The sequence below is a fragment of the Acinonyx jubatus genome, chromosome X, assembly GCF_027475565.1.
Source record: "Acinonyx jubatus isolate Ajub_Pintada_27869175 chromosome X, VMU_Ajub_asm_v1.0, whole genome shotgun sequence".
Taxonomy (NCBI): domain Eukaryota; kingdom Metazoa; phylum Chordata; class Mammalia; order Carnivora; family Felidae; genus Acinonyx; species Acinonyx jubatus.
The window spans coordinates 95,693,580-95,719,557 of record NC_069389.1 but is presented as its reverse complement, the minus strand read 5'-3'; the positions used below and the strand labels follow the sequence as shown (position 1 = coordinate 95,719,557).

The following is a 25,978-nucleotide window of genomic DNA, read 5'->3' as shown; positions in this document are numbered from 1 at the left end:
TCCCCACCTACTTTCATTTCCTGCTGTCATTTGTTCTTCCGCCTGTCCTTCCATCCGTCCTTCCTCCTCTGCATCTCCGCCCTTCAGGGATGAGGCACTGAGGGCTGTGGCTGAGGCTGGACGGACCCCAGCTACACGGTGGCTGTGTCAGGCACAGGTCAGCCAGCCCCGTGCCCAGCCCCATCCCTCTCCTGCGTTGGTGTGTTCATTTCACAGCCATCCTTACCGTCTCCATCAGTCACTAACTCATATTTCCAGTCCCAGAGGGTCCTGCCTCCCATCCAGTGCCAGCCCATCTCTTCACTGTTGTGTGCCCTCAGGTGAACTGCCCTCACCTCAGCCGTGGATTCTGCACGCCTCGCATCCGGGGCAACACCTGCTTCTGCTGTGATCTCTACAACTGTGGCAAGTAAGTGCTGAGTGCCCTGGCACAGGAATGATGGTTTGACCACAGTGGGCACTAGGAGGGCTGAGGCGGGGCGGGGGGTGGGGGGAGCGCAAGGGCACACTGTAGGGATCAGAGAAATGGAAGATGTTGGTCTGTCAACAGATTTCAGCTAGTAAGCATTGCCTCCCTTATCCGTGCCAGGCATCACGCTAAGTGCTTTGGAATACTTGATCTCATTTTGTTCTTACCTGTGATGTATGTAGGATTATTCTCTCCATTTTACAGATGGTGAGAGTGAGGCTCAGAGGAGGCAGACACCTGGCCCAAGGTCACCCAGAACTTGAAAACAGTAGAGGTAGAGTTCAAACCCAGTTCTGTCTTAAGTCCAAGTTCAACAACATTCAACAAATAGTTACTGAGTACTTTCTCTGGGCTTGGGCCTGTTCTAGACACTGCTGACTCAGCAGCAAACAAAATAAAAGTCCTTGCCCTTATGAAGCTTGTATTTTAATAGGGAAGACAGTCAATAATACATGGATATAAAATATGCCAGGTGGTGATCAGAGCTCTGAGAAAAAAACGAAGCAGGAGAGGTAGATAGGTAGGTGAGGGTGAGGGTGCTGTGTGAGACAGAGGAGCCAGGGAAGGTCTTTTTGAGGAGGTGACATTTGTGCAGAGACCGGAACAAAGCGAGAGAGCAACCCAAGTAGATACCTGGGGAAAGAGTGTTTTCAAGCAGCAAGAACAGCAAGTGCAAAGGCCCTGAGGCAGGAGCAGGCTCAGTGCTAGTCTTGTTTTGTCACTCGGCTCTCTGCCCTCTAATTGCAAAAACGTCGCTTATTCTTTTTTTCAAAACATATTTAGGGGTGCCTGGGTGGCTCGGTCAGTTGAGCATCTGACATCAGCTCAGGTCATGATCTCACAGTTCATCGAGTTCTAGCCCTGCATCAGGCTCTGTGCTAACAGCTCAGGGCCTGGAGCCTGCTTCAGATTCTATGTCTCCCTCTCTCTCTGCCCTCCCCCTCTTGCGTTCTCTCTCTCTCTTTCTCAAAAATAAATAAACATTAAAATAAGTAAAAAAAACATATTTAGGTGGTGGGAATACAGAGTCTATACCTCTGAGGAACTCACAGACTCATAGGGAAGACAGACATGAGAACAATTGATTACATACAACAGAGTGTGATAGGTACAGTGGGGACCAGTGGATATACTGGGGACCCTGATGACCCAAATGACTGAAAGTCAGAGCTTCTGGGGGAGTGTGAAGGAGGAGGTGACATGGGAGCTGAAATGTAAAGGGGAGGGAAGGAGTTGGGAAAGAAACCAGAAGGGGGTAGAGGTAGGGAAGGTATTCCCAGCAGTTGTGGGGGTGGGGAGAGTTCTACAGGGGGTAGGAGGTAAGGGCGGAGCTGTAGTCAGAAGCCAGATCATGGAGGGCTCACTGGCCACAGGAGTGACTTTGGACTTGACCCTGTAAGCAATTTGGACTTGACCCCATAAGCCACTGAATGGTATTGCATGAAAGATGGAGTGCTGAGGGCCTGGAGACAGAGGGGGAAGGGAGGAGTTGGCAGAGGGGGCCCGGAGGGAGCTGGATCCAGAGGAGTCAGATGGATGCAGCATCCTCCAGACCCCCACCCCCTACTCTTGGTATTGGGGGGCCCATTCCTGCGGTTTGAGGATTAAGACCTGACTGACTGGAGGTAGGGCGGAGAGGTGGGGAGACTGGCACCAGCCTTTTACCTTCTTTCCTTGCACCAGCCTCATTTCGTTCAAAGGTTTGGCGGCGGAGGAAGAGAAACTTAAAGACTCAAATGAGGTTTGGGGATTATCTGGGAGGTTCAATTATTCATGTTGTAATAATAACTAACACTTGTAAAGGACTTCCCTCCTCAGCAGCAGTGATGGCTATAATTATACTTCCTGAGCTCATCCTTCCAAAAATGATCAAAGGAATGTAAAATAGGTCCTAGGGGAATTGGGGTTATTTTGCTATCTTTCCTTTGGCCTCCCCTGATGCCCCCCTCCCTGCCGCTGTCCTTCCTTCTCCTTTCCCCCCTCCCTCGCCCAGCTCGCTGCTCTCCTCCCTCCTCTGGCCTGCTCCCCCTCCTTTCTCACTTCCTGGCCTCCTGGTGGGGGGTGCTGGGAGCAGGCTCACACCTGCGGGCCCAGGATGGAGAGGAGCCGAGGCCCCCTGGGAGGCTGCGAAGTGATTCCTTGCAGGCGCGCCTTTCTCTCTGAATTTAGGTGTGTTTCTGGAAAAGGTTTGAATAAACTAAATCCTACTTTAAATTCCATTCAGTTGAGTCCTTAGGTGCATTTTTTTTTTCAAAAGTGGAGACTAAGCCCAGTTTATCTTCCTGTCAATCTGAACTTCATATTAACTGACTTTCTTACTTTTTTAAGAAAATGTTTCTTTTATGTTAGAGAGAGAGAGAGAGAGCTTGAGCAGGGAAGGGGCAGAGGTGGGGGGGACAGAGGATCTGAAGCGGGCTCTGGGCTGACAGCAGCGAGCCCGACGTGGGGCTCAAACTCACAAACTGAGTAAGTAGATTGTGACCTGAGCCAAAGTCAGATGCTTAACGGACTGAGCCACCCAGGCGCCCCTGACTTTCTTACTTTCTTAAAGCAAGTTATGCAGTATTGTCTTCAAGGCTCTCAAGGAACTTTATGAGGAGTGGTGCTAAACTCTGGGTTCTCTGGAGGCAGGGACCATGACTTCATCTTATCTCTATCCCCGGTCCCTGGCACAGGACCGGGCATGAGTAAAGGCCTAATGAAACAGGAGTGACATTTGTTGGAAAGTACCAAAAAGAAGAACGCCCTTTTCACCAGGAAGATAAAATATTGAACTAGGCAACGAAAAGGGGTCATGGGGACGTGGTCCTTAAGCCTGGAAATGGTTTTCGCCTACCTGGGGCCCGGACCCCAGCCCTGGGCATCAGTCAAGGCCCTGTCTGTGGTGCTAAATTTCCAAGGGCAAAGCCACCAGGAAAAGACTTTACTGAACTTTCCATCAGGAAACAGTCCCACTAGGGTCATAAACCAGGGCCACGAGACTTAAGAGGTAATGATCCTACAATAGAGGGAAAAGGTTTTCCTTGACCTGAGGCTTTTTCCAGCCAGCGCCAAAGAGACCTGAACTCCAGGCCTAAACATAGCTAGCAGCAAGCATTCGGAGAGATGTGGGGACTTTAATTTTGCAGAGCCTGTATTTGTTTTCCTCACACAAAACCTATTTTTAATCAATTGCCAGCTCCTCCAGTCCATTTCCTGGAAAGGAGGCCAAGAAAAAAAAAAGTGGGAACAAAAACATCAGGCAGTCATTTGTACAGTGCTATGGAAACAGAGTTTCTACTGTCCCCTCAAACCCACAGACCTTCTTTGACGTCAAGGCAGTCAGGTTTTAATACCAAACATAGATGATTCCATTTAGCCTTATGCAGGAAGGTGGTTTTCTCTAGGACACAGCTCTTCAGCAGCTGCCTTTCAGAGCACTTCGCTCAGCTTTGGAGAGGTCAAGTCAATATCACTGGTTCTCAGTGTGTAACCTAAAGGAAATGGAAGGAAATGGGGGTGGTTTGGTGAACTGCTTCAGCTGGCAATAACATGGAAGAAGACAGCTTACTTTCATTCATTCCCCCGCTTCAACAAAGTTGTATTGAGCCCCTACTATGTGCCAGGGACTGTTCGAGAAGAATAGGTATGGGGAAAGCATAATCTTACCCTTCAGGAACTCGGCTTACCAGAGGGGCTGGGGGGAGGGCAGCTTAGACCCATACACAGAATACATGCAGTGAGAGATGCACAAGCTTGTCCATTGGCATTGCCTGTCCACCGAGAGTTGGTGGATGGTTCCAGGCGCCTATGGAAGAGCAGAAGGAGGCCCTTCTGCTTTAGCCAAGATCTGTTGCCTCCTGCTTTGTTAAATGGGGATGGAAACAGAGAGGTTCTCTTTTTCTCCAGGCACACCCAGCAAGTTGAGAGCAAGAGGGTGAAAGCCCATATTGGGCAATCAACCTCATGATCAATGCCACAATCAGGCTTTGAACTCAGTTACTCATTCACAGACATTTATTGATGACTTGCGGTGTTTCTGCCACTGTGCTAGACAGCGAGGGAGACGCAAAAGAAGTATAAGAGATGCCCCTCGCCCTCAAGAGGTTACAATTGAGACGGAGGCGCTACGTCTACCTTGGTTGTAGCTTCAGCACCCAGCACCGTACTCGGCGCTGAGTAGGCTGTCAATAAACATTAGACGAAGTGACTAACTGAATTATTGACATACGCAAAGTGCCAAACTAAGAGGAACAGACTGTCTGAGGCTATGGGAGTCCAGGGGAAAAGCGAATGAATGGGCACCGGAGTCCTTGAAGAAGACACTAGAGACATGGCTGTGGAAGCTTTGAGCAGTGGGAAAGGCTAGGACAGGCAGAGAACAGAAGGCAGTACCTTCCGTGCAGGGAGACAGATCTGAGCACAGGTTCGGAAGAAGTACCCAGTATGGCCAGTTTGGGGTTTCTCAGGGCTCTGGCCTAGCTGGAGACTGGACTCCATTTTGGAGCCGGATTGTGGCCAACTGAGGCATTTGGATCCTTCTTCCTGAAGGTAATGGGGAGCCATGGGAGGATTTTGATTAAATGAATGATTTAGTTTTAAGAATGTTTGAGGAAGCTTAATGAAGCAGTGGTAGGGTCTGGTAGGCGGGCCTCGCAGGCATGGACGCTGAACCAAGTGGAATCATGAATCTCCAACAGCAACAAACCGCATGAATTTGTTAAACCCTGAACCAGACCTAAATATTAATGTTCTTTTGCTTCATGGTTAAGTAAAAAAAAAAAAAAAAAAAAAAAATTCAATAGCTGCCGAACCTGCTCAAACTGGAACCAAACATATAGTATCTAAAATAATTGAGTATTTTTAAACAGACTGGTACCCTGCGCACCATGGTGTGGTCTGTGCCTTTAAAGTGTCAATGCTTTTATTTTTTTCATTTTCAAAAACAGCTTATTTTTGAGAGAGAGACAGAGAGACAGAGAGAGAGCACGCGCGTATGGGGGAGGGGCAAAGAGCGAGAGGGAGACACAGAATCCGAAGCAGGCTCCAGGCTCTGAACTGTCAGCACAGAGCCTGTCGTGGGGCTTGAACCCAGAACCCATGAACTGCGAGATCATGACCTGAGCCGAAGTCGGACGCTTAACCCACTGAGCCATCCAGGCGCCCCAAGGTGTCAATGCTTTTAAGAACAAGATTCAGGGGCGCCTGGGTGGCTCAGTCGGTTAAGCGTCCAACTTCAGCTCCGCTCATGATCTCATGGTCCGTGAGTTTGAGCCCCACATCGGGCTCTGTGCTGACAGCTCAGAGCCTGGAGCTTGCTTTGGGTTTCAGGTCTCCCTCTCTCTCTGCCCCTCCCCCACTTGCACTCTGTGTGTGTGTGTCTCTCTCTCTCAAAAATGAGAAAAACATTTAAGACTTTTTTTAAAAAAAGAACAAGATTCAAAGATTCCTTGCCAGAGGCTGGCTCTTAGAAGGGAAAAACAACAACAAAGCTACATGTTTTGTGGGGGGCTCTTGTTATGTGCTGGAGTGCTGCTTTCTTGCATTGTCTCCTGAAATCCCCCAGGTTAAGAAAGTCGCTCCGCAAATAAGGGACAGAGCTGGGACCCAGATGCAGTTCGACTCCAGAGGGCTGCCTGTCTGTGCGCACTCCCAGCCCAGCCTGCCCTCCCTGTGTTGGGAGGTAGACAAAGATCATTCAGGAAAGTCAGAAGCTCACTGTCAAGCCCTCCAACCCCACACTCACCCTTACTCACAGGCCTGCCTTTTTACAGCTCTTGTACGGCTATGCCTTTTCGTGGCAGTAAGCAACTTTCTTCTCACTGCATAAATCTCTTTATTAATATATGATACTGATGAGAGTAATGCTTTAAAATCCCAATAAACATGGGATATGTTAATATTTTATATCCGAAGCGAGAATGTTTTTTAAAGGATAATGAAATATGTCTTCTTTCTTGATCCCTCTTTAATGGATCATTTCTTCATCCAGTGTCTAATATCCTGGGTGCCAATGTTATGGTTCATGGTTTTCTTCTAGGTTCAGTGAAGAATAAAAGATATGTGCAAGTAATCTGAAAAAATGTAGCATGAAATATAAATCTGATTTTTCGATTATAATTCATAATGATAGAGTAACAGAATTCAACAATGATTTATGTTAGTGGGGCTCCGTTTTGATTTTGAGAGGCAGGAAATTGTCATGGTAAAGTATAAACTCAAGGCCAGCATGTCTGGGTTCAAAGCTCACCTCCACTACTTAATTAATTTTTTTCTCTGCTTTGATTTTCTCATCTGTAGGTAACAGGGATAAAAATAGCCCCTACCACATAGGGTTATTCTAAAGATTAAGTGAGTTCGTGTTTGCACACTGCTTCGAATAGTACCAGGTGGGGGTGTCTGGGTGGCTCAATCGGTTAAGCGTCCGTCTCTTGATTTCAGCTCAAGTCACGATCTCATGGTGGGATCGAGCCCCGGTCAGGCTCTGTGCTGACAGTGTGGAGCCTGCTTGAGATTCTCTCTCCCTCTCTCTCTGCCTTCTGCCGCTTGCATGCACACACTCTTTCTCTCTCAAAATAAATAAATAAATTCAAAAACAAAGAATAGTACCAGGTAATAGTAAGTACTCTATAGAACTTTTTGTTATTATAATTGCATTGGTTTTTCAAAATCACAGATTTGACCTACATCTATGATGGTAGATAGCTATACATATTCTTACTTAATATCAGAAAGAAAATATTCTACCTGCCAAGAGTAATAATTACTTGGGAGTTACTGTGTTCCCTGATGTATGCAGAGAGCCACTGGTAGTGGGATTAAGCTTTCTGTGTGTCCGCCTTGCTTGTGGGTGGTCTCCAGTTATAGTCTTGAAAATACTGAAATCTGGTTCAAATTCGGACGAATTAAGACACCTTTAAAATTTCAGTATGGAAGCTTACTATTTAAAACCGTGGGTTTCACGGCGCCTGGCTGGCTCAGTCGGGTGGAGCATGTGACTCTTGGTCTCAGGGTTGTGACTTGGAGCCCCACGTTGGGGGCAGAGTTTACCTAACACATAAAAAATAAATAAAACAGTGGCTTTCAAACATCAGCGAGCTCATGAACACAGATTCCCAAGGCTCACCCTAAGATTTTCTGCCGGATTCTGTGGGACTGGGGCTGGGCCTAGCAACCTGTGTGTTTAAGCATCTGTTTCTCAAAGACACATGTGCACACAGACACGCAAACAGCACGCTGATACACAGGCAGGCACATGTACACACAAACACACCAATGGTTCCAATGCAGTCTGTCCCGTAACCACACTGATTTCAGTTCCTCAGAAAAACACTGATTTTAAAGGATCCTGAGATAAAATAAAATCACCTGTAAAGTTTAAAAGTCTTTTCTTGTGTGAATAATCCCTCCCTGATTGCCTTTGGAGGTTAACCTTTCATTTTTGTCCTTTTTCACATCCAGTGTTCTTACAACAGGGGAGTCACACGTAATAACCATCCTGATGCCAGGGCACTTAGTTGTGATTTTAAGAACCACAATGTTGGAGATTCATTAGCGATCCCAGCGGCCAAGTTGTAAACTAGTCTGCAACATCCCAGAAGACAGGAACTTTCACTTAATCAATTCAACACAGATTTATGTAGCACCCACTAGGTGTCAGGGAGAGCAGCAAACAAAAGGAACTGAGTCCCTGCCATCACGGAGCTCACATTCAAGTTGAAGAGACAGACAGTAATGAGTGAGTGCTAGAGAGCAGCTCAAGAAGGCTAACGTGTCAGCTCTGCCTGCCATCATAAAATACCATAGACTAGGTGGCTTAAACAACAGACATTCACTCTCGCATAGACCTGGAAGCTCGGGGTCTGAGATCAGGGAGCCAGCATGGCCGGGTTCTGGTGGGGGCTCTCTTCCTGGCTTGCAGATGGCCACCTTCTCACTGTGTCCTCACGCAGCCTTTCCTCAGCGCCTACAGATGGAGAGAACTTGCTCTCTCTCTCTCTCTCGTCCTTTTTATAAAGCCATCAGTCCTATCGGATTAAGGCTCTGCCCTTCTGACTTCATTTAACCTTAATTACTTCCGAAAAGCCCTGTGTCCAAATACAATCATTTTGGGAGTTAGGTGTTCCACTTAGGAATTTTGGAGGGGGATACATTTCAGTCTGTAGCAACTAATGTGATAGACAGTGACTGAGCTGAGCGGGGGTGTCTTTCGACAGAGTGGTCAGGGAAGGCCTCCACAAGGAGGTGAGATTCAGGTTTTGTGCAGCAACTTGGCTTTAGTTCTTTACTGGGACATTGTTTTGTGTTTGTTGATGTTTTGTTTTGAAAGAGGAGAAACGGTGAAATCTTTGAAGCTTGAATTCAGATCCCAGCTTTTTCACTTATGACTCGGGCGAGTTCCTGACTTCTCTCTGCTTTAGTTTGTTCGTCAGGAAAATGGGAATGGTGATAGTACCTACCTCATAGAATATCATAAGGGTTTGCAGTGCTGTCTAATAGAACCTTCTGCAGTGACAGAAATGTAATCCGCTCTGTCCAGAGCAGTAGCCAGCCACTAGTGTGGCTCTTAGAAGTGTAGCTAGGGGGCCCCTGGGCGGCTCAGTCGGTTAAGCCTCTGACTCTTGATTTCGGCTCAGGTCATGGTCTCAAAGTTTGTGCGATCGAGCTCTGCATTGGGCTCTGCGCTACAGCGAGGAGCCAACTTGGGATTCCCTGTCTCCCCGTCTCTTTGCCCCTCCCTCCATCTCAGAACTAAATAAATGAACGTTAAAAAAACGTTGTAAGAAGTGTGGCTATTGAGCACTTGAAATGTGGCTGGTGAGCCTGAAGAACTGAATTTTTAAATTTTTTTTTCATGTTTATTTATCTTTGAGAGAGAAAGAGACAGAGCTTGAGCGGGGGAGGGGCAGAGAGAGAGGGAGACACAGAATCCGAAGCAGGCTCCGGGCTCTGAGCTATCAACACAGAGCCCCATGCGGGGCTTGGACTCACGAACTGTAAGCTCATGACCTGAGCGGAAGTCAGACGCTTTACCAACTGAGGCCCCCGGGCGCCCCTGAATTTTTTGTTTTACTTAATTTTAACTCATTTGCATTTCAACAGTGACTAGTAGCTACCGTCTTAGACAGCACAGATTTAATGAATTCACGTATGTAAAATGCTTAGCGCTGTGCCTGGCACGTAGTAAACGTGAATGCGCGCTGTCTAGGATTCGTGTCGGTGACGGCAACAAGTGTTTGTCTGGTAGGTAGGAGGTGAGTTTTTCAATTTATTTTTTGCCTAAGCAGCACTCGCACTTCGATTTATTACGGTGCCTTGCTCCCCAGTGCGTTCATGGCTATGACGTCCCTTACCATAGCTCCCCACCTATTCACCTGTCTTTTCGCTGAGCTGCATAGTAGCCAAAGCCCTAGGGGACAGCCTGCTCCCGGGAGACTGACGGGTGTGTGCTTCTCCCTGTCCAGCCGGGTGGAGATCACCGGTGGGTACTACGAATACATCGACGTCAGCAGCTGCCAGGACATCATCCACCTCTACCACCTGCTCTGGTCCGCCACCATCCTCAACATCGTCGGCCTGTTCCTGGGCATCATCACTGCTGCTGTTCTTGGAGGCTTTAAGGACATGGTAAGGAAGGAAGCGGCTTCTTATCCCAGAGGCCCCTGTCAGGGGCCAGGGTGGAGGCTAGGAGGTTGGAGGCAAGGGGGACCCACGTTTCAAAGGGAGGACTCCAAAGCAATTGCTTCAAGGATATAGTTGCCTTCAAACATCTCAAACTGAAGGAGACAGGCGATGTCATTAGTGGGCAAAAATTTCTTGTTAACATGAGTTGCCTGTGTTCTTGAGGTACATCCTGGGGGCGGGGATGAAGAGCCAGTGTCCTCAATTCTTCCGTTCATGCTGGTTATATAAACACAGCCTTTCATGCTCACGCCCCGCCCCCCCCCCCCCCCCCCCCCCCCCGCCCCACACACAAACACACACTTTTAGTAGAAACCTTTCTGGGCAGTTTTTCCCCTAACTGACTTTGGGAGAAATAGAAGCAAAGAGGTTTTTAGCTCAGGTAAGAGTAATGCTGGTCTCCCCGTCCCCAGGAATTTCATCCTGGAGTTTCTCCAGAAAGAGCATCTGGGCTCTTCTCTCTCCATCTGAAGGGCCACCCCTGGGCTAAGCTGCTTGCCAGGTCTTGTCCTCAACCTCAGCCTCCCCAACTTCCTTATCCTCCCTCTCAACTCCTTTCCATGTTTGTGTGTGTGTGCGTGCGTGTGTGTGCACGTGCACGCACGCGCCAAGTCACAGGGGACTCAACACTCAGTAAGTTCCCTGTAAGAGTGGGCTTCCTCCCTTCTTTGCTTTTAAAGCATTACTAAGCATTTATTTGCTTCTTTAACAAACTTTGATCTCTAATTATGGAGAGAATAGTTTTAGAGCTATGGTTGTCAACCTGGCTTCCTTTTAGAGTAGAATCACCTGAGGGGCTCAAGAAGCCCAGATGCCTGGGGGTGCCTGTGTGCATCCGGGTGGCTCAGTTTGTTAAACGTCAAACTCTTGATCTCGGCTCAGGTCATGATCTCACAGTTTGTTGGTTCAAGCCCCACATCGGGCTCTGCGTTGATGGTACGGAGCCTGCTTGAGATTCTGTCTCTCCTCTCTGCCCTTCCCCTGCTTGTTCTCTGTCTCTCAATCTCTCTCAGAATTAAAAAAAAAAAAAAACTTTAAAAAATAGCTTAGATGCCTGGACCTCTCCACCAAAGATTCTAAATTAATTGGTCTAAATTGAAGCCCAGCCATCAATATTTTAAAAATTTGTTAATGTTTATTTATTTTTGAGAGAAAGCGCACAGGCAGGGGAAGGGCAGAGAGAGAGGGAGACACAGAATCTGAAGCAGGCTCCGGGCTCTGAGCTGTCAGCCCAGAGTCCAATGCGGGGCTTGAACCCACAAACCGTGAGATCATGACCTGAGCTGAAGTCGGACACTCAACTTACTGAGCCACCCAGGCGCCCCAAGCATCAATATATTTTTTTAATGTGTATTTATTTTTGAGACACAGAGAGAGTGTGAGCCAGAGAGGGGTAGAAAAAGAGGGAGAGAGGGGTCCCAAGCAGTTTCCTCTCTATCAGCACACAGAGCCCGATGTGGGGCTTGAACTTATGAACCATGAAGTAATGCCCTGAGCTGAAACCAAGAGTCAGAGGCTTAACTGAGCCGCCCAGGCGCCCCAGGCCTCAGTATTTTTTAAAAATTCCACAGGTGGTTCTGCTCTGCAGCCAGGATTGAGTGCCTCCGCTTTAAAGAAGCGTCCCACATATGTTTAGGGAATTATTTTGTGCTTAAAAGGGTTCTCCTTTGACCCCAGAAATGAGTCAGATAGCCCCTAAGCCCCTGGGTGTTTCTGTCCCATTCTGGGGTCCCTGAGGAACGGGAACCTGAAAGATAGTTTGTAATTTGACCTTGGCCTGTCAAAAGGCTAAACAATGGAAAGGGAAAGGTAGGGTAAGACGGGGGGGGGGGGGGGGGGGGGGGGGGGGGGAGAAAACACTGCAGCAGAAGCAGGTTGACAGGAAGTTATTGAGTGTTCCCGCTGGTGACTGGAAGTCAAGAGAATTCCATCCCTACTCACGTCCAGTCTGTCTGTCTGTCTGTCTCTTTTTTTCTCTCCCTCTCTCATACACGCATTTCTCATTCCCACACCCCGCCCCCCACTGGGGAATGCCCAAGCACTAAGGAGTGGGGGGCACACCAGCAGAGGTGCGACCCTCAGAGGGAGGAGGCCCTGTAGGTTTGGGCCTGAGGGAACTTTGGGGCGGGAGGGCTTCAGAAAAGCTGTTTGTGGGTTGAACAAAGGATGCTCTGTGTTCTTGGAGACCTTCCCCAGGGGGCCGGTGAAAGTGGAGGCGCTGAGTAGAATGGGAGCCGCTCTTGCTGGAAGGGAAGCTCCGGAGGTCGGGGGTTCAGGAGATCGCACATCAGGATGGATGTTAAGTGTTATCTGGATCGTTCCTAGTGCTTTCAGACCCAGGGGGCCGAGCTACCCTGATGCGCAAATGCAGTGGGTGGTGGGCGACTACTCAGTAGGCTCTGTGGGTTCCTGCAAGGAATCAGTGGATCATTGATGTACAGGTTTATTTTTGGACTCTTCACTTCACTGTGACCTTTGATCTTTAGGGGAAAGGGGGGTTTGTTGAGGGTCTGTCCTGACAGGTAGAATCACGAGCCTCTACTTTCCACAGAGGGCTTTTGCGCAATTAACTTCCTTCGCTCCTCCCCGCTATTACTACCTTATGAGGTAAGTATTACTGCCCCCATTTAACAGATGAGGAAATAGGCCAACAAAGGTCAAGTGACTTGCCCAGAACTAAATAGCAGAGCTGGGACTGGAGCCCAGGTTTGTCAGATGCCAGAGCTTTGCTCTTTCTGCTGCGTCCCAGCTGCCCGGACCGACATTTGGATAGCCCTTTCCGGTTCTCCAAGTGTTTTACCGCACATTACCTCCTTTGTTTAGTTGCTTTAATTTAGAACAATTAAAAGCGAGTTGTTTCCAACTGTCCGGAGCTTCTTTAAGAGGAAACGAGGAGGAGGGCAAGGGAAATACAAATGCCGGGCCTGGGAACTCAAATGGAGGACCAATGGGGAAAACGAAAGATGAAAGCAAAGATCAGGGGCAGGGCATCCGATTCATGAGATGGGAGAGTAAGTGGGAATGTTCAGATGGGGTGCCAAGAAGGAGCCATTACTTCGATCGCTTTATTTTTTTTAAGTTTATTTCTTTATTTTGAGAGAGAACAGGGGAGGGGCAGAGAGAGAGGGGGAGACAGAGAAGCTCAAGCAGGCTCCACACTGTCATCGCAGAGCCTGATGCGGGGCTCAGGGAGATCATGACCTAAGCTGAAATTAAGAGTCGGACGCTTAACCGCTTAACTGACTGAGCCACCCAGGTGCCCCACTTCAGTCACTCTGAGACGTGGTGTAGACAAACCTCGAACATCAACAGGTGAACCTCAATAAAATCCTCGACCTGGGTCCAAACGCAGTTGGTGACTTGTGGTGTGCCCCCCCCCCCACCCCCGTGAGTGGAATGCCCTGGGATCCGCAGGGAGGCCCAGGGGTGCTGGCTGGTGAAAGCCATTCCCAGGGAGTGAGGACAGGAGCCAAGGGCTAGCTGGCAGCTGTCAACGGGATTAGCCAGGAGCCGCCATTTGCAGAATGTGGTGCCTTGAGAGGAACAAGGATGTCTTCATTCCCTGACCAGAGGAGGCTTGGGGCAAAGGAGCTTTTTTTTTTTTTTTTTTTAATGTTTTTAATTTATTTTTGAGAGAGAGAGAACAAGTGGGGGTGGGGGGCAGAGGGAGAGACACACACACAGAATCCAAAGCAGGCTCCAGGCTCTGAGCTGTCAGCACAGAGCCCGACATGGGGCTCGGACCCAGGAGCCTCGAGATCATGACCTGAGCAGAAGTCGGACGCTTAACCGACTGAGCCACCCAGGTGCCCTGGGGCAAAGGAGCTTTGAGAAATGTTTGGTGAAGTGTTTGTTGACCAAAGATATAAGAATTTGAGATGAGTCTTTCAAAAGTGACTATATCTTGCCATTTTCTCCTAATTGGTGTCTATGGTTTGGAGTAAAGTGGGGAGGAATGAAAGTGGCCCTCTTTAAAAAGTCCACAATCATTGCCTCAGAATAAAGTCAGTTTTGTCCAGGCAAGATTGCTTTCACCATTTCCTGTGCTTCCTAGTAACCTTTTGTTTCCCTGGAGCTCAGAATGTTACTGATCAGTAATGGGGGTGTCATAACTTCCGAGCCCCAGAATTTTATTTATTTATTTTTTAAAGTTTATTTATTTTTGAGAAAGAAAGGGGAGGGAGAGAGAGAGAGCACACACAGGTAGGGGAGGGTCAGAGAGAGAGAGGGAGAGAGAGAATCCCAGGCAGACTCCACGTGGTCGGCGAGGAGCCCAAGGCAGGGCTGGAACTCACGAACCGCGAGATCATGACCTGAGGCGAAGTGGGTCGCTTAACCGACTGAGCCCCCCAGGTGCACCAGGAGCCCCAGAATTTTAACGGAAACACACACCATTCTCTCTACACCCTCTACCCTTGACTCTCCTGTCTTCTGTGGCTTTCCTGGGCTTATTCAATCTTCCTCTTGTGTTGCTTTCTCTGTAATAGTGAACTTCCTTTCAGAGATTAGCCTGGGCCCCCAGCCTCGCTGAGCACACAACAATTTTTATAGATAACGTTTACATTGCGTGATTGTTTCTCTATAGCTAGGCTTAGTTTATTTGCATAGATGAACTGATTTCATCTTGCGAGAGCTGGAGGGCGTGTTTTTAACTAACAGAAGGCCAAGGGAACATGACTTCTGGGACCTCCTCAGGGATGAGATTTCTTCTTAGAATTCTGGTGGCGAAGTCAAGGCGTTTCTGAGCACTCTTTCTCTAGAAAGCGAGCCAGGCCTTGGAGTTGGTCAAGGACCTCAGCCCCCCCCCCACCCATGGGAGGGGCTGACAGACATTTCTCTCTGCTTGTCCGTGAGCTGCATTGTGATGCCTGAGGTTTGTAGCTCTTCAAAGCTCCCAGAGATGTAAACAGTAACCCACTCCAAGGAAGAGAGCAGTAGAACTGTGTTGAAACTTGCTATAAGGGAAGAGTCCTCTGCCAACACCCCAACGTGGCTGCCCGTGGCCACTGCCAAAGCCTGCCCACACATTTTCATTGCTTGAGAGGAAGCGTCTGCTCTCCGTTCACGTGGAGTAGATACGTACCAGAACGAAGACACTGATTTTGCAGACAGCCCTTGGCTATCCACACGAATGGAAGCCGTGTCAATGCCATGGAACACGGGCAAAACATTTACCCCGCGCCTTGACCCATGCGGCACGTCAGGTCCTGCTTGGGACAACCCTACTTGGGCACTAATGAGCTGTGACTTCCTTTAGCAGTGTTTCGGCCCTGTTGAGAGCAGGAACTCCCCATCCTGGACAAGATCAGCTTTAACCCTTGAAGGGCTACACGCACCATCATGTTATCAAAATGGCATTAAATTCTTTCAGTGCCGTTTTGTGTGCCAAAAACAAAAGGGGATCGATATACTCTGCTTGGTCCTTCATGGGTTTTTGTACTGCTAGGGTGTTGCCTTCTGCCGGCAGGGCCGGTGAGAAACACAGAAACACGTACCCTTCACGTGTGCATGAGAGCTCCTTAGCAAGCTTGCAACCTGCAGGAATCCTCACGACTTTTACAAACCCTTTGTGATTCGTCACATTTCCGTCACAGCAAGCGCAGTAGCCTGCTCAGCCTTGTCGATGTGACATGTTGCATTTTGGGCCTTATTCTTGTCTTTGTCTTTTTGGTTTTTGAAAACCACATAAATAAGTGATTTCAACTTTTCTATAGGTTTGAAAGTTTCAAAATAATAAATTGGGGGGGAATGACACAAGTAATATACTATAAAAAAAAAAAAAATAGAAGGGTGCCTGGGTGGTCCAGTCGGTTAAGTGCCCGACTCTGGATTTCGGCTCAGGTCATGATCTCACGGTTCGTGAGCCTGCTTGGCTCCCAAAACCTGCTTGGGATTCTCTCTCCCTCTCTCTGCCCCTCCCCTGCTCATGATCTCAAGGGGGTGCACTATCTCCCAAAATAAATAAATTTTTAAAAATCTCAAAAACAAATAGAGTGAAGTGTCCCCATATACCTCCTGATACTACTCCCCTCCCCAGAGATAACCACAGTTGACAGTCTATTTTGAATCTTTCCAGATGAATTTCTTTTCATTTACAAATGCACATAGGTACATAGTTGTTTGGGTCTTTGTTTTTACATAAATTGGGTATCATGCTATATTAATATAATAGTGGCTTTTTGAAGACTTGTTTTTTTCTGAGCAGTTTTAGGTTCACAACAAAATTAAGAGGAAGGTCCTCCCTGCCCCCACCCCCCGCATAGCCTCCCCCATTAACTACATCCCCAGCAGAGTGGTACATTTGTTATCAAGGACGAACTTCCCTACATTGACAAGTCATTATCACCCAAAGCCCATAGTTTCCCTTAGGGTTCACTCTTGGCGTGGTAATGCTATGGGTTTGGACATACGTATAATGACATGTATCCATAATTGTAATATCATAGACTGGCTTCACTGCCCTAAAAATCCTCTGTGCTCTGCCTATTCATCCCCCCAACCACAACCCCTGGCAACCACTGATCTTCCTACTGTGACCTTAGTTTTGCCAGTGAGTTTTTAAAAAATTTTTTTGATGTTTGTTCATTTTTGAGAGGACAGAGTGCGAGTGGGGGAGGGGCAGAGAGAGAGGGAGACACAGCATCCGAAGCAGGCTCCAGGCTCCGAGCTGTCAGCACAGAGCCCTACGTGGGGCTTGAACTCACTAACTGTGAGATCATGACCTGAGCAAAAGTCAGAGGCTTAACCAACTGAGCCACCCAGGCGCCCCTGCCAGTGACTTTTTTTTTAATGTTTATTTTTTATTTTTGAGAGAGAGAGAGAGCGCGCGCGCGCGCGCGCGCGCGCGCGCGCGCTAGTGGGGGAGGGGCATGGAGAGAGGGAGACACAGAATCCGAAGCAGGCTTCAGGCTCTGAGCTGTCAGCACAGAGCCCGACTCGGGGCTTGAACCCATGAACCTTGAGATCATGACCCGAGCTTAACCGACTGAGCCACTCAGCCGCCCCGCCAGTGTTTTTTTTTTTTTTTTTTTTTTAATTTAACAATATACCCTGGACAACTTTCTCTGTCACTAAACATAGGTCCACATCATTGTCTGTTTATCAATAGCTGCATGTTATTCCACGGGCTAGATGTGCCAGTTTATTTAATCACTCTCCTGCTAACGAACGTTTATGTTGTTTCTAATTTGTGTTTTTCTACAGAACCCAACTCTGCCAGCACTGAACTGTTCTGTTGAAAATGCCCATCCAACTGTTTCTTACTATGCTCGTCCTCAAGTAGCATCATATAATACCTACTACCATAGCCCTCCTCACCTGCCACCATACTCTGCGTATGACTTTCAGGTATGCTTGGAGAGAAAAAGAACTCTCCATTATTCTTGCTACCGTTCATGCTTTCTTGTGGTCTCCCTAATTATGGAAGCTCCCTAATATGTACGAGGTAGCCGGGCTCTGACCCTGATGGCCTTCAGCAGCCTGTGGGGTACCAGCGGCAAGGTGAGATGGGGAAGACGGGGAGAGGAGGAGCTGGGATCAAGGTGTCTCAGATTGTCTTGACCGGCACCCAGGAGAAGATGATACTCATTAATGTGTCCATATGGACCCTGGTCCAGCCGCACATAGCTCTTCTCATTCCTCTGCCAGATAGAGAGACCTAGTCTGTTCTTTAGCACAAGGGACTCTGGCCACACAAGGGATTGAATGAAATCTGTAATGAGGAAGAAGTTCCTTGTTTTTCTCCAGACTTCCTAACTAGGACTATACAGAGAAAGGTTTTGTTTTGGGGTTTGTTGTTGTTGTTGTTGTTGTTTTAGTAACACTCCTCGCCTCTTTTTTGCCTTGTTATTACATGGGTCAGAAATAGAGTTACCAAATTTGCGCCTTCCCCTTTCCCATTTGAGCTGAGGCTAAGCACAGAAAAACAGAACCAAGAAAGGCACTTAATTAAAAGGAATTCATTATGTGCTGAGCACTGGACTAGGCACTTCAGGAAAACAAGCAAAATGGTCTTTTAAACATTTACATTGATTGTAAACCCTTGACCATAGAAGAAGGGGATTACATTGAAATCTGGTTAATTAAAAATTTGAGGACCAAAGGAAATACCTTTGAAAGGAGAGAAGCTCGTAATGAATTTGCTTCCACTGACTAAGGGTCCCTGAATGCTCCAAGGGGACATAAAAGCATGAATGTTTGGGGGTGCTTCCAATTAAGCAGCCAGTTTGCAAATACAAAGCCCTCGGGCAACCTAATTTCAGCTTTCGATTAACAAAATAATTGAAACTAGAAAACCCCATTTTGTTGAATAAAGTGTACTTTTGTTTGGTTTAGATACTGTCGTGGGGGTCTAGGACTCTATTGCAATAGTAATAGATAATGTGAGCCTCGATGTGTTCGCTGTTACAAAACACGGTACCAGAACAAGGTGGTGTCCCTTAAAGCTTGCGAAAAAAATTATGTTAGAACTTGTTCTAAAGCCTACAGTATTTACAGGTTAGACAACTGAGGGCACTTGTTACCCAGATAGGACACAGACTGGGAAACACAAATATGTTCAGAAAGGGCAGTGGGGCCCCTGGGTGGCTAAGTCAGTTAAGCGTCCAACTTGCGCTCGGGTCATGATCTCCAGGTTCATGAGTTTGAGCCCTGCATGGGGCTCTCTGCTGTCAGCACGGAGCCCGCTTCAGACCTTCAGTCTCCCTCTCTCTCTGCCCCTCCCCCGCTTGCGTGCACTTGCACTCTCTCTCTCAAAAATAAATAAACTTAAAAAAAATGTTAAGGGTATAGATCATTTCAGTAGTGATGGAGGCAAAAAGAGTCTTTTAAGAGAATACAGGGATGTGGACATTAACGCAGGAAGAAAAAGTAATAAAAAGTCATCCCAGGGGGTGCCCAGCTGCTCAGTCGGTACAGTGCGCAAGTCTTGATCCCAAGGTTGTGAGTTCAAGCCTCACGTTGGGCGTAGAGCATACTTTAAAAAAAAAAAGTCATCCTGGCATAGAGGGGCCACAGACACATAAGTTCAGCCCAAGAGGCTGCCTCCATTTATTTTATATTGAGGTAAATTATGTTCATTACATTGACTTTAAGAATTTTCACTTTATAACGTACCCCTGAAGTAGGAACATTAATCTCCCTGGTTATGGTTGCTGCAAAAAAACAAAGAGAGAGAGAGAGAGAGAGAGAGAGAGAGAGAGAGAGAGAGAGAGATGGGAAGACTCTCTTTAGGGTATGGAGACATTTCTCTGTCCCTCCTTCCTTATTCAAATACTACCCCAGGGATGAAAACAAGATCGACAATGCCAGTGGTGACTCAGGCTGTTGGCTTCATTTCAATCAGGGTTTACTCTGTGTTCCCATGTGCCAGGCACTGTGCTAGGAGCTGTGGATATAAAGATTGATTGCATTAAGAGATCAGTTTTTTTGGGGGGGGCGCCTGGGTGGCTCAGTCTGTTAGGCGTTCGACTTCAGCTCAGGTCATGATCTCAGGGTTCGTGAGTTCGAGCCCTGTGTCGGGCTCTTTGCTGCTATCGAGGAGGCTGGAGCCTGCTTCACATTCTGTGTCTCCCTCTCTCTCTGCCCCTCCCCTGCTCATGTTCCCTTGCTCTCAAAAATAAAATAAACATTTTTTTTAATCTTAAAAAAAAGAGATCAGTCTAGGGACTTGATGGGGGGGTCAGGGGACAGCAGTGGAGACAAAAAATGTAAACAGACTGTTACCCAGAGTGCGACGGAAACCCAGAAACAGGGTCCCTAACCCAGCGAAGGGATCCAAATCTAGCCACCTAAGCCAAACCTACACGTGGGCTTATAGCACAGACGTCAGGGATTTGTGGAAGCCTCTGCTTTTTTATTTTTAATTTTTTAAAGTTGATTTATTTATTTTTGACAGACAGAGAGAGCAAGCAGGGCAGGGGCAGAGAGAGAGAGGAAGAGAGGGAATTTCAAGCAGGCGCCACACTGTCAGCACGGAGCCTGATGTGGGGCTCGAACACACACACTGTGAGCTCATGACCTGAGCTGAAACCAAGAGTCGGATGCTTAACCGACTGAGCCACCCGGGCGCCCCACGAAGCCTCTGCTTTTTAGTAGCAGCTCCTATTCATTGAGCACTGGTTATGCACCAAGCATTGTGTTGAGTGCTTTACAAGGGTCATCTTATTTAATCCTTTGAGGGAAAGACTTTTGTCATTACCAGTGTCTTGTCCTTGGAGTCTGTCTGACTCTACAATTGGCTTCAAGAATTCTTTGGAGAAGCTATATATCTGAGCACAGCATAGATCTTTTCCCTGGTTAATTTTAGGATATTTATATTTTTTACTGACTTAAATTATGGGCTTCCTAATCATGACTCAGAAAGGGTCTCTAAAGAGTAAACTCTCTCTGATTAATTATGAAATTGCTCCTCCCTCCAGGGGCTGCTGGAATACCTCTTACACCTCTCTCGGTTCTTTTTCTAGTTTCAAGCTGTCTTCGTGTTTCCTTTTTGGAGACCGTAGAGTTGTGTGGTGTGGGTTCTGAGTGATGTGTTTTTAAGCGATTTGTTTCCCTCTAGAACTTTTTAAAAAAATGATGGGGCACGTGGGTGGCTCAGTTGATTAAGCGTCCAACTGTGGCTCAGGTCATGATCTCACTGCTCATGGGTTCAAGTCCCGCATAGGGTTCTGTGCTGACAGCTCAGAGCCTGGAGCCTGCTTCTGATTCTGTGTCTCCCTCTCTCTCTGTCCCTCCTCTACTCACTCTCTCTCTCTCAAAAAAAAAGGAGACATTTTTAAAATGTTTATTTATTTATTTTAAGAAAGAAAGAGAGCGAGCAGGGGAGGGGCAGAGAGAGAGAATCCCAAGCAGGCTCCACACTGTCAGCGTATATCCCGACTTCGGGCTCAATCTCATGACCGTGAGATCATGACCTGAGCGGAGGTGGAGTCAGGTGCTTAACCTACTGGGCCACCCAGGTGCCCCTCCCTCTAGAACTTAAATGGTGTGTTGGGATTGAGTTTTCTTTTGTTCACCAAGTTTAATTCCCTTATAGTTTCATAGGAGGAAATACCAGTCTCTACCCAGGAAGGCCAAGAGGATGGGGGAACATCTGCTTGGGCTCCCAGATAAATAGAAAGCAGCCAGCAAAACGCACACCGTCTCTGACGATAAAACCATCAGCAGCACGGACCCGCCCCTCCCCCCACCACACGCCAGAAAACCAGAGCTCCCTTCTGATCTTCTCAGATTGGAAAAGGGCCCAGAGTACAGCAGGAAAAGTGAACTTTCTAGATATTTCTTCTGAATGACTTCCCTATTCTGGTCGTTTCCAAATAGGACTATATGTGACTTTGCGTTTGTTCCTTTTCACCCCAAGGCTGATGGAAGGGAGAGGAAAGAGACGCATAGGGTTTTGTTTTAACCCCTCAAAGTCATACCCTTATGAGGTGGCTGTCCAGTTAGAAAGCTTGGGAAACATTCCTTGTGGTCAGATGACTTCGCTCTGGTCGGATGGCCCCGAGGATGCTGTGAGTGCTGAGCTTGCAGAAGCAGGACTCTTGCAAACATTGGCCTCCAAGGTGTCCTTGCTGCTGCTTCTTTCCTCCTTCTCCCCCTCCTCCTCCTCCTCCTCCTCCTCCTCCTCCTCCTCCTCCGTCTTCTTTTTGAGAGAGAGAGAGAGAGAGAGAGAGAGAGAGAGAGAGAAAGCATGAGCAGGGTAGGGGCAGGGAGAGAGAAGGAGAGAGAGGATCAAAAGCGGGCTCTGTGCTGACAGTTGCGAGTCTGATGAGGGGCTTAAACTCACGAACCCTGAGATCATGACCTGAGCCAAAGTCGGACACTCAACCGACTGAGCCACCCAGGCGCCCCTAAGTTGTCCTGGCTTCTAATGAACTCCCCATCCCCCAAGGCAGGAAGGATAGAAGTTGAGACTACCTTTGCCTCTTAGCTAATCTTCCCAATACTCACTTCTGTTGTCTGCCCCCACCCCCCGCCCCAGTTCATTTCCCTACTACGCGTAACCTCAGTTTCAGCCAAGTAGTCCACATTCCATAGGGTGTAAAGCATCAGTTTCTACTCCTGCTGGGAAATTCAACCCAGCGTAGCTTTATGTAAACCCTTAAGGATTCCAGCCATACTTCCCAGTCTGGCCTACTGGGCCAGCCCCCCTGCTTCACTCTAACCGTGGACTGGTTCCTCTCCCGTCCACTTGTGTGTTGCCAAGTTTAGCCCAAAACAAAAGTCTCAGCCTGTGCAAAATGCAAATGCCTCTGTTTCTGCTCTTTATGAAATCACATGGGGGTCCATGAGATTTCATCTCAGCCACCAAACTGACCCACTAGAAATTGGGCCCGTTTAGTTTTTTATTTTTAGAGAGAGAGAGAGTGTGCAAGTGTGTGTGTGGGGGGGGGGGGAGAGACACAGAGAGACAGAGAGAGAGACAGAGAGAGAGAGAGACAGAATCTTAAGCAGGTTCCACACTCAGAGAGGAGCCCGATGTGGGGCTCGATCCCACAACCCCAGCATCACTACCTGAGCTGAAATCAAGAGTCAGACACTCAACTGACTGAGCCACCCAGGCACCCCAAAACTAGGCCCATTTGCTGAAAGGATTGCTTGGTCCGGGGGGAGGGGGGACAGTGTACGGCCCAGGTGGCCGAGAGCCTCAGAAGGTGGTAGCGGCTGCCACTCAGAAGGTGTTCTCTTTATTTCCCCTCTCCTACCAACTTTGTCCCCCCTCTCTCTCTCTCTCTCTCTCTCTCTCTCTGTTTCTGACCCATCCCCTTTTTTCTTCCTCTTGCTTTTATCCACTCTTCTCTCCATCTCTCCTGGCCTCGCTTTCTGGGGCAGCAACAGAAACCTAGGGGGCATGTAAAGAATCAAGAAAGCCTGGATTTTACCCTGGGGACACAGCATCTTCCGCTGTGACCTTGGTCACCTGGCCCGGGTACAGGGCTCTCTTCAGAGTCACTGCCTCCCAGTGCTCCCGAAGAGAGAGAAGCACGCGCGACAGAAGGGCACGCTCGTCCTGGGGAGTGTGGGTCCGCCGCCCGGCAGACAGGGGGCAGGCTAGGGTGGGAGAGGAGAGCCGTGTGTGTGTCCTGACAGGGTGGCCCTCCTCTGGAAGCACCACCAGCCCGTGCCTCACCTCCCCTGCTTCGGGAAGCTTGAATGCACCGACGTAGGCCCCGCAGTAGGCTATTTAGATGCTTTTCATGCTTTGTGGCTACAAGGGCTCAGAGCTCTGTTCTTCTGAGCTGCCCGTCCCATTAGTGGAGTCGACTCTTAGGCAGGAGCCCAAATGCACCAGGCCAGCTCCCCAGCTGCAACAGAGCCAAATCCTTCCCAAGGTGCCTGCCTGTTGCTAGGAAACGACGCGCTGGTACTGTGGGCCCCACCCCCAGCCCCAAGGGTGTGTGGACTGCAGCCAGTTAGCTCCCCAGTCCTCCCATGTTATCCTTAAGAAGACTCCCGGCGCCGCCGCCAAAGCCAAGCGAGAATCATCCCACCCCCATCCGCTTGAATACTTCCCAGCCGCGAAAGTGAGAAGTGAAAACCAAAGGCTGTCGTGCCGCCCCCTTCTACTACCACCGCGTGCAACTGCCGCCCGCGGTGGCCTGTGCCTACCTCCCAGGACACAGCCGCCTCCTAGCCGCGCGGTGGGGAGCTTGCGCCTCCCGCCTGGGACTGGCAGCGCCTAAAACCGGCCTGTAGCGGCATCCAGAAGGGCAGAGGACCGCGTCCCCGCGCATGGGGACTCTTGTCCCTGCTGGGTTTTGCCCTCCTCTCCGGCTGAGAGGACAGTGCTCTTGGTTGAAGATGAGGGAGGGGGAAAAGGAGAGAGTTTTGTAGCGCAGAATGGAAGACGAGGCAGTCACCATACGAATGTCTTGGTTTTTTTTTAAGTTTATTTGTTTGGAAAGAGGGACAGGGCACACGGGTGGGAGAGGGGCAGAGACAGAGGGAGAGAGAGAGCATCCCAGGCAGCCTCCACGCTCAGCACAGAGCCCGACGCAGGGCTCCGAACCCACGAACTGTGAGATCATGACCTGAGCTGAAATCAAGAGTCAGGCCCTTGGGGCACCTGGGTGGCTCAGTCCGTTAAGCGTCCGACTTCGGCTCAGGTCATGATCTCGCGGTTTGTGAGTTCGAACCCTGTGTCCGACTCTGTGCTGACAGCTCAGAGCCTGGAGCCTGCTTCGGATTCTGTGTCCCCCTCTCTCTCTGCCCCCTGCTTGCGCTGTCTCTCTCTCTCTCTCTCTCTCTCTCTCTCTCTCTCTCTCTCGAAAAATGAATAAACATTAAAAGAAGAAAAAATTTAAAAAAATAGATGCTTAGCCAGCTGAGCCACCCAGGTGCCCCAAGTTGTTTTGTCTTTAAAGGCTCTGCAGTTTCTATGACCTTTGACGTTCCTTCACTCAGGGTGAAATAATAGATGGGGTGGGGGAGGTGGAGGGAGTAATGACACCTACATCTCTTGTCGGTCCCAGCGTTATGTGGACAGGTATTTCGGTGTCTCAAGCAACACCTAGAAACCTGGACATCCCTTTCTAAGGAGTGCAGGGGTGAGGACTGGGGATAAGGAGACTCACCCAGATGGTCTCAGGCTCCAGATATCTCATGTCAGCGGGGCGCCTCAGGGGCCCAGTCGGTTAAGCGTCTGACTCTTGATCTCCTCTCAGGTCATGATCTCACGGTTCGTCAGTTCGAGCCCCGAATCAGGCTCTGCGCTGAGAGTGCGGAGACTGCTTGGGATTCTGTCTCTCCATGTCTCTGCCCCTCACCTGCTTGTGCTCGCTGTCAAAATAAATAAATAAACTTTAAAAAAGAAAAAGAGGGGTGCCTGGGTGGCTCGGTCGGATGAGCATCCAACTTCAGCTCAGGTTGTGATCTCGTGGTTCATGAGTTTGAGCCCCGCGTCGGGCCCTGTGCTGACCGCTCAGAGCCTGGAGCCGGCTTCGGATTCTGGGTCTCCCTCGCTCTCTGCCCCTCCCCCACTCACGCTCTGTGTCTGTCTCTCAAAAATGAATAAACATCAACAAAATTTTAAAAAAGAAATAAATAAAAAGAAATCTCATGTGGAGGCTGACTCTAGATTGCCCCAGGCCTGGAAAAATGACATGATCCACTCAGACTCTGGCCAGGTGAACAAAGTAAAGGAACGACCATCCCAAACTGCACTTGAACTCTTGAGAAATTTTGGTGTAAGTGGGGCTTCTTAGAGCTAAGCCGCGCCCGAAAACTTCACTTCTCCACCCTGTCCATCGGTTTATCATGTGCACTCTTCCTGGGAGCCTAGAGCTGGCCTCTGGCCTCCCGCCATCCCCGTACCCCCCTCCGGCCTTCACGCCTCAGCCACGTCCCGCCGCTGGAGCAAGGCGGCGATACCTACAAGATGTGACTGTATTCCTTGAAAATGGATTTTATTTTTAAAACACATGCCAAGTTCATCTTCTGTAGTCCTGAGGTTACAGTCACTCATTCAACATTTATTGAGCACCTGCTACTTGCCAAGCACTGTTGTCAGCTCTGGGGGATACAGCAATGAACAAAACAGGCCAACTCTCCTTGAGCAGGAAAACCGTTCGGGTCAGGGGTCTATATATACATGGGCCAGGGAAAGAGAAGTAGCAAATGAGTCCTCATGAGTTAATTCACTGTTTGTTTGTTTTTTAACATTTATTCATTTTTGAGAATGAGAGAGACAGAGCATGAGCAGGGGAGGGGCAGAGAGCGAGGGAGACACAGAATCCGAGGCAGGCTCCAGGCTCTGAGCAGTCAGCCCAGAGCCCGACGTGGGGCTCGAACTCACAGACTGCGAGCTCATGACCTGAGCCGAAGTCAGACGCTCAACCGGCTGAGCCACCC

The 25,978-nt window shown here is 48.7% G+C and overlaps 1 protein-coding gene across 2 annotated transcripts in view; it reads left to right on the top strand.

Moving 5' to 3' along the window:
- Positions 1–25,978, top strand: part of TMEM255A (transmembrane protein 255A) — a 56,100-nt gene that overhangs the window by 26,776 nt on the left and 3,346 nt on the right. For both annotated transcript variants that reach the window (XM_027054241.2, XM_027054240.2), the window contains 3 exons: positions 321–409; positions 9,913–10,075; positions 17,333–17,476. In XM_027054241.2, coding sequence (XP_026910042.1) covers positions 321–409; positions 9,913–10,075; positions 17,333–17,476 — 396 coding nt within the window. The remainder of the gene's footprint in view (positions 1–320; positions 410–9,912; positions 10,076–17,332; positions 17,477–25,978) is intronic.